The following is an 8,950-nucleotide window of genomic DNA, read 5'->3' as shown; positions in this document are numbered from 1 at the left end:
GAATGGCATCTCGTGCTAATCTGTCAGCTGCTAAGTATCTTCTCTGCCTCCACCTTGACTCATTAGGAAAGCTGGAGATGGGTACTGCTCCTCACCCCATGGGCTTTAAGTATGATTTATTAACAAAAACTGTGTTGCGAGCAAATAGGTTTCTTGCAGGAAGGGCAGCTACACTTCACCACATTCTCAGTATATTCAAACACAGTGCCAGTAAAAACTACTGAGTGAGCAATAGAATTTAAGCGTGATTATCAAAGCCAGCTTATTAATAAAGAGATTGGAGCCAAAGAAAAGGGAGCAATTTTAAACAAAATAACAGATTCATAATCTGAATAAATGGAGTTTTTTGTTTGTTTTAATAAATACATTTACTGGTACCTCAGTTAAGATTAACCTATTTATTTCTGTTCCTCTGTTCTTAGCTATGTACTTTTCAGCATCTTATATGGGAGGCTTATACCTCCTGCATCTCTCACTATAACCTTAAAGAGTCAACATGGGTGAAGGCAAGGATCCAGAAACTGCTCATTAAAGTAGGGGAGGATTACAGTGCAGAACACGACCAAAAAAAATACTCAATGGCACATCCACCTGCTGGTAGATCTTTTACCTGTTTGCCCGTTTCAGGTCATTAACAAATTCTGCAGACTGCTGATGTCTGATTTCACTGCTCTTCGTGAGTCTTTCCAAAGCACTCACTAACTCTTGCACTCTAGCCTTCAGTTTCTTCTCCCTGGATAAGGGTACAAGGAGGAAGAAAACTATTTTCAAAGCAGAAATAACACTTCAGCTTCCAAGTACATGTATAGTTGTCCTGTGCTGGGTTGACAGGCTGAAAATACGTTCCTTTCTACTAGGATAAAACAGGAGGTAGTTCTTACATAAAACTTTTCCACAGGTTGATTTTTCTAACATTCACCATTTTAGAATATGGGATCAGAGGAGCAGAAAAAACAAACTTATCTGATGAATCATGGTCTTGTATGTATCGAATTACACTAACCACAAAGATACATAAAAACTTAAGAATACCTGGCATGTGCCACCTACTGTGTCTTGAATGAGACAGCGAAGAGAACTACCAAGGGAAAATAAAACATCGTGTCTAGCACATAGGAATTTTAATTAAAAGTAGCACAACAGGATTGTTACCTAGATCAAGTTGCTCCAAGCCCTGTCCAACCTGACCTTGAACACTTCCAGGTATGGAGTAGCCACAGCTTCTCTGAGCAACTTGTACCAGTGTCTCACCACCCTCAGAGCAGTTTCTTTTTTTCAGTTACTGCCTCAAATTTACACAAGTAATTTATACTACAGTCTGTATTACAGTAGATCACCAGGCTTCTTTTAGGAGCCAGCAAGTTCAGTCTATGTGGCAGCAGAAAACAGAAAAAGTTAAGAACAAGAGAGGGGAGTACTGACAGGAAAACGCAAATACAAGAAATGCAGAAGACTACAGAGCACAGGCATTTTCTCCTGTGAGCTACACTCTTTTTCTTTCAAATGAGCCACAACACTGAAGTTTAAGATGTCAATATAATTACCAATACTTACCAATTATGATCCAATAACTGATTACCTGAAGTATGCCAAAATGGAAGTAAGGTGCACATTACAAATGCCTCTATGAAGGAAAGAAAAAGCAAAGGCGGCAGACATTCTGCAGAGGAGCAAGTGTTACAGCTTGGGGTTTAAGCTGGTTTTACAAGGCACTTCCCAGCACAAGCAAGCATATGGCATTGAGGCTGGTGCTTCTTCTTTGGGAGCTCCCTGCAGCACAGCTGATGACTGCCCACAGCCCGCTCATACACAGACACGAGACTCTCCCACCTCTTGTGCAAGGGTGTTGATGTGGAGATCCAGAAGCCTTTCTCTGTGACCCATCCTCGTAGCACAGACATCCCAGAGAGAAAAACATCAGATTTGAAAATTTCAAACAGGGGGCTAAGAATGACATACAGCTGGGCTAAAGTGGGACAAAGTTACATTTAGATTTAGTTAGATTTTAGTGTTGAACCTTATGCTGGGGAGCTTTGCATGTATGGAGACATTTGTCAGTGTTTTCCTGCTTAGAATCTTTTTGCAGTGATCTGCCTTCCCTCCTGTTTTGGTTGCAGCGCTGCAAACTGGGTAAATTTGACTTAATTTCAGTAACAATACTATTACTACCTTCCACATAAACCCACTGAGCCCCACGGGAATGAATACCCCACAGTGTGTGAATACCGAATGAATACCCCCTAGCTCTGCACGGATGCCCCTCGAGATCCCGCTCACCAGCCTGTAGTTCCGACGCTGGCCTGGCAACGGCAGCATTTTACAACCAGAGAGAGGGGCAGCACATCTGGAAAGTTTCACTGTGCAAAGCTTCAGCTACAGAAGGGCTTTCACAGTCAGCCATGGAAATATTCCAACTTAGCAGTTTATCCTAGCAAGCTGCAGACGCTGGTTTACTGGCCAAAGTAAGAAGGACATAAGAGGAGCCTTGTTTGATGAAGAATCATCAGTATTCTTTATGCATCCTTTCACCAAAGTAACATATCTCAGTTTTCAAGTTGCGCAGTGTTTTCCCTAGTGTTTAAAAGCTCATTGCCATCCACCCCAAATAAAAGTTTTATTTTTATACCCTATCGTAGCAATCAGAAAAACACAGCACAGTCTACAGTGAAAATCTGTGATCTGCAAAGAAAACAGGAATCAAAAAAAAAAAAAAAAAAAAAAAAATCCAGTTTTTACATGCTAAATATAAGATGTATAAGATTAAGAAAAGATCAGACCTGGCGGAAGCTAGACCCATTACCTAATGTGTGTATGGCACTACTGGGATGACAGAACACTGTAGGGTAAATCTACTCCTTGTCTGCTCCCAAAGGATACCACAGCCAGAGGCTCTGGGCAAGGCTCAGCAGCACTATGCCTAGCACTGTGACCTAAGCCTGAAGAGGAAGTCCAGCAGAATAAGCATTCACAGTATTTGGATGGGAGGAAAAAAAACTAAAAAATCACAAGAAGTTGTTGATTTGAGGTTGATTTAGCATCGTGTGCAAGAAAAGGTATAGCTGTGAAAACACTGCACCCGGTCAACAGGAGAAAAAGAACCTTGCAGAGATGCAGTTTTCTGGAGCTGGAGCTCTTAACATACCTTCTGTAACAAAAGCTGTGTGGAAAAAAACACCAGTGAAAAGACCTGGAGGAATGTGTGATACAAGTTTAGTTGTCACAGTGACTATTACTTGATAATATTACAGCACCTTTCATCTGTTTTTGCACTCACACCTTTCAATCTGTCATGTTCAGCCCAAACTCCACTAAACATTAGAAGTATTTCTTTACATCTGGCCTGTAATGTCTTGCTGCTTGGCAAAGATACAGGGCCAGAGGAGAGGTGAGTACCCTGGGCCTCCACAGCCTAGTTAAACAGCTTTCAGATAATAGTTCAGAACTGTCTAGCTATATACGTAACAGTGGGTAATCCTTCACATCTACAGACGTCTCAAGTTTACATTTATACCAGTAAAACACATACATTGCCTGAGCTGACAAGATCCACATAGGTTTTTTTGGCTTTTTCTGATGTGTTGAAGTCAGTGAAAACAGTGCTAGCTAGGGCCTAACTCCCACCTTCATCTCAGCGAAATCTGATAGCACGTGCTGAAATTCCCAAAATCTTACAAAAACAACACATAGGGATCTACTTTCACACTTACTGTTTCTGATCTAAATCTAAGTATCTTTAGATATTTAGACACAGAAAATGCCTCATTTTGGTCTGGGAAATGGAGATGCACATTTGGCTAAGGACTATCACATGCTGCAAAAAACATGTAAGGCTTTCTCTGAAGTGTGGCACTTTTATTCTAGTAGCAGATGAGAGACCTCAGAGCTGTACCTTACTTACCTTGACCAGAAAATGCTCTATCCCTTCATAAAAATCCCATGCCTTGTAATGCTAACCCTTCTCACTTCTCTCCATTTCCATCACCAATTACCTCAGTTTGGACAGTTAAGAAATGTCCTTATTTGTGTCTCTCCAAAACTGATTGCTTAGTTGGGCAGTGAATAGGAGTAATAATGAATCCTGAGGTGCTATTTGTACTCCTTTAATGCATTACAGGGTTAGCTGTCTTTACAGGATTTCCAGTATCCCTTCACTTCCTCCATTGCTTTTATAAATCAGCAGGATATGAAGAATCAGGTTTAATAAACAGAATATTTTAAAACAATAGTCCTAGTAATATGCAGCATTTTTCCTGAATGAGAATGTGTCAAAGCTCCAAACCAGGGATGGAACTGCATTTGACACAATAGTCATATGAACATCTTCCCAGCACAGATGCCATATGGCTCTGGCATGGCCTTCTGCTGCCAGACTGTGTTCCAGAGCCTGAAGAGCAAATGTGCACAGAATTCACACTGCTATCATGCCCCAGGGCTGTAATACGGACCAGTATGGATCCTGAGAAAGCATTTATGTGTGTATTTTGATGTGAAGAGGGAAGGAAAAGCAAGTATTTTTAGCAGAACACAATTTCTGTGAGCCCATAAATCAATTGGACTGCAGAAGTAAGCACAGATTTGCTTCCAACATTTCCTCTTTCAACTGGGTACTGCCACTGGAACTGCAGAGAACAGCCGCAGCACCTCTTGTGCACAGAGAAAATGAGCACGTATTCCCAAAACAGGGAAGAAGCTTATGATGTGAGGGCATGGCTCGCTTCCAACACAAGGGTTCTCTGTTCTTGGGGCACTTGAGAAGCCTGCTGAGTAAACACCCGACTGCTCCCTTTCCAAGAAAAAGCGGAGAACAGGCCTACAGCCTACTCCAACATCTTCTAAAAACGCTATTTTCAGTGAAATGCCTAAAGTGTTGGTAACAAAGACTTTTGTATTTGCACAATCAAAACACTCAGGGGGCAGTTGCTAATGGGTTTTCAAGGGCTTTTTGTTTCAGACTTACAGGATGTTTTGCACTGAAAGGCAAACGGACAGGGCCTGACATCTCTGGTTTCAAGGCTACTATAGACAGCAGGGAATTCTGCCAGAGCTATAAAGGAAACTACCATCAGGCACATTTCTGCAGTTTCTGTCAATTTGGCTTCCACACAATGACACCATGTTTGGCCCAGAATAATGTAAGCAAGGTCTTGCGAACTTTGTATTTTCTCTCCTGCCTGGGCTTTTCCAGACACATTCAGGTTTCATGTGCCAAAGTCTTCCCAGGCAGATTTTCCTGTCCTTGCTCATTCCATTGAGATCTCCCCAGTGCTGAAAAAGGAAGCTGCATGTCCCTGGCACACAGAAAGTGGATTTTTCTGCCCCTGGCTTGGAACGTACCTAGCTAACTGTTGCTCCTCTGCTGTGGGCTCAAGAACACCCATAGCTCTTGGTGACTCTGGAGCAAAAGAGGAGTAATGAGCTTTATTCAGAGCAGGAGGCAAGAAAATTCCCCACAGCTTGGCAGAGGAGTCAGGGGCCTTTGGGGACTATCCTACACCTTGCCATCCCTAGAAGCATCCATTTACTCACCAGGGAGCATTGCCTGCTACAAGGAAACCTCCCCAGACTCTGGCTCCCCTGTCAAGAGTGGCACTAGTAGCTCAGCATCTGCTCCTGAGCTTCACAGACACAAAGCTCTGGTGAAGCAACAGGGCAGCCAGCTTGGGGGGACCAAGGCCTGAGTGTTCCTGGGCACAGGTACACAGACAGGCTGGCCAGCGCCCAGGCACGTGGGGTTTGGGGAGAGGAGGGAGAAGAAGCATCTCTAGCATGTCCCCCAGCTTTCTGCATGGTCTCTGCTTTGAACGAGAGGCACACACCTTCCATCCCACACTTTGCTCCTAGCCCCTTCCCTATTACGCTCTTGTTGTTTTAAACCTGGCATGTTCTCCCACTCCCTTCTCTCCTTTTTCCAGTTCCAGCTGAACAGGGTGACACATGATTTGTTTTTTTCTAGGCATTTGACTCCTCTCAGAAGATAACACCTGGACAGTTAAAAGGAATTCGGTTTCATCAGCAGTTTGAGCTAACATCTTACTTCAGACTGGCATGCAGAATCTCCGAGACAATTTGAATGCATGCCTGCCTCACTAGTGCAGCTTGGCCTGCTACGGAAAAAAACTGGTATTTAATAGAACTTTTTATAAGAAGCAACAAAACAACACTACGGAAATGCCAAGAATCTTAAAATCATCCTCTTCAAATTTCCCTGTCTCTCCTTGTCAGCGGTGGGCTTGAGATCACCTGTGCTTCCTGCTGCCTGTGCAAAGGTAGCCTTTTCTGGCCACAGAGAATATGGAGAGAGCTTTAAAAAAATGCCTTGATGGTGTAATGTACTGCTTTTTTGCTGTCAGATGCTTAGAGCAGCTCTAAAAAAACCAGACAGTACCACAGACATGCAGCATGCAGACAGGCCAGGTATGGTCCTGGAAACAACAGACTGGCAGCAAAAAGGAAGAAGAAGCCTGGAGGAAGGCAGCAGCGTGCCTGCATCTCTCACTGCTCAAACCTCCCACCAGCTTTGTCAGCCCAGCCTGAAAGCTCTCCAGACCTGCAGCTGTTTGGAGCTCCCTGTGATGATTATATCCAAGTGCACAGCAGCTCAGTGGTGCAAAAAACCATGCCGTGGTAAGGAGAACTATTTATTCCATGTAAAAAATGTAGAAAAAGAACAATGGTTATCCTTGGTGCTTGTAAAAAAGATAGCTACCCAAGGCACTTCCGAGGAATCTGTCCCTTATATCATTGTAAATCATTTCTTTTCTTGCAAGATGGTTTCTCTCAGTGGGGCTCTCCAGGGGAATTTCCAGAGACAGTCCATGGCCTCCTGAACACCTCAGGCAGTCAAGGGAAACCACAGCAGGAGACTGTGGACTGAAAATATGCCATGCTAAGATGTCATCACATGAAGTCCATGGAAGTTTAAAGTAAACGAAGGTGGCTTGATTTATCTCTGGGTGACACTGTGTCAGGCGGAAACAGTCACTGCCATGCCTTGGCACACCCTTCTGTTGAAACTGTTGCTCTCTCAAAACAAGGAGCTTGGCGCAACCACAGGGTTGAGGTCTTCAGACAGGCCTACGGACCTAAGACTGCAAAGGATATTACAGTGTCTCAACACACACATGAAAGCTACTGAACAGGATGAATTTTCAGTGATGAATTTTCCGTGTCCTACTAGAAATACCTGTAGTTTCCACTTCCACAGAGTCAGGACCACAACACTGTGCAAAAACGTACTTTATGTTAAGAGAAAAAGAACTGTTTAAAAAAGTTTAATCCTACTGATTACCACCCTTTTCCCTCTCCATGATGACTTCCCAATTAGTAGCATCACTTCCTAGGTTATCTCTTAGTTCAAAAGTCATCAGACATGGTAAATATACAGCTGCTTTGTTGTGTTGCTAGATGGAAAGCCATCCCTTTTTGAGGGAACTGTGTCTATACTGAAACAACTCATGTAACCCTGCACTGCCATCAGAGATCATAATTTTTTGCCAACTGTTGACCCAGCCGAGGTCTGAACAGTCAGTCAGTCTAGTTGCAAAGTGTTTTGTCTGCCATGGTCCTTACCTAGGGGTCATAGTCAGATCCTTCCTGCCCAAATATTTTAATGCCTATAGAGGATTCTCTAAATACATGCACAAAATACAACCCTATGCAGATAGAAAAGCTATCAGCAACAAATAAAAGGAGACTGCATGGAGGACCTCAGCAACCAAAACATTTCTAATAAGGCCCAGGGAGAGGGAAAAGTTTCAGACTTGCCAGCTTGGCCGTTTTTCACAGAATGGAAGAAATTAGCATTAAAAAAAAATAAAAATAAAATGTTAGTTCCATCGTTGTCACCCTGCTAAAAGCAAAAATGTTTCCTATGTGGAATTCCTACTGCCACCATCCTGCCATCTCTAATGCATCTCTAACTATGCATGTGCTTACTAAGTTACAAACTCATACAAGCAACATACGCTGCTCCCTCCCTCTGCCACAGCAACACAGAACATACCAGCAAGAAAAATGTCATTTTAAGTTCCTCTTCAGACTGTGTAATATGTCTGATTTTGGGGAATTCAACCAGATTCCCTCTTGCAACACCAGCCTCTTGCATAGTCATCGAAGTGTCAGTGCCAGGCTATGAGGCTCCTGGGAATACATTTTTGCCCTACCACTAGTAAAGTACTTCCTGCCAACATGCTTGTTTATAGATGTGTCAAACTCAAAAGTTTTCATGTCCACTGAAATATTCCATTATTCCACTAAGAAAAGAAGTGAAAACAAAACTGCTGAAGACTCTGGCATTAAGTATTTATGCTTGGCTGAAACAGAATGTGCCTCTAAATTAATATCCTTAGCCTGCAATACCAGAAATTTGGTGACCTAGATGTAACTTTTACATTAAACTCACAGCCAATTTACATTTCTACTACTTAGCATAGGGCTGACAGAAAAGAAAAGCTATTTCTGTGGGAAGCCTGTAAGATGGGTTTTAATGCTGAACACTGCTACAGGAAACCCTGGGAAAAGTACCCTGTCCACACATCTCACAGGAACTGTGCTTAAGCCCCACTGGCAGTAGCAATTACATTTAGCACAGTTGTATTTCCATTACATAGAAAGTCTTTCTTTACTCCAAAATTTATGTACAGTTTAATCCAATTATTTTCTTCCCCATTTCTGCCCGACAAACTGTACTTGCTAGGCCCCTGGCTGGAAATCCATGCTAATCAACATAAGGGCTAGTAGATAAAGCAAAGTTGTTTTTTCTGTGGTGTCAGCAAACTAAGTTTCGTGACTATACTCAAGCCTTTGATAACTAAGGTCACTGGCATCTTCTCAAAATCCAGGGGCAAATAACAGGAACAGGAAAAGGTGCAGCTTCAGTGAGGGCAGAAAGTGTCAGTGGAGATGCTCACATATTCCATATTCCCCACACAGGGACTGGAGTGCGAGAAAT

At 42.8% G+C, this 8,950-nt stretch overlaps 1 protein-coding gene across 2 annotated transcripts in view; it reads right to left on the bottom strand.

Moving 5' to 3' along the window:
* Window positions 1-8,950, bottom strand: part of MCC (MCC regulator of WNT signaling pathway) — a gene marked incomplete at its 5' end in the record, with an annotated part of 213,747 nt that overhangs the window by 4,021 nt on the left and 200,776 nt on the right. For both annotated transcript variants that reach the window (XM_080637635.1, XM_080637636.1), the window contains one exon: window positions 611-733. In XM_080637635.1, the coding sequence (XP_080493761.1) occupies window positions 611-733 (123 nt within the window). The remainder of the gene's footprint in view (window positions 1-610; window positions 734-8,950) is intronic.

This window comes from Psittacula echo (assembly GCF_963264785.1).
Source record: "Psittacula echo genome assembly, chromosome: Z".
In the NCBI taxonomy this organism is placed as follows: Eukaryota; Metazoa; Chordata; class Aves; order Psittaciformes; family Psittacidae; genus Psittacula; species Psittacula echo.
This window is presented reverse-complemented; position numbering and strand designations above follow the sequence as displayed.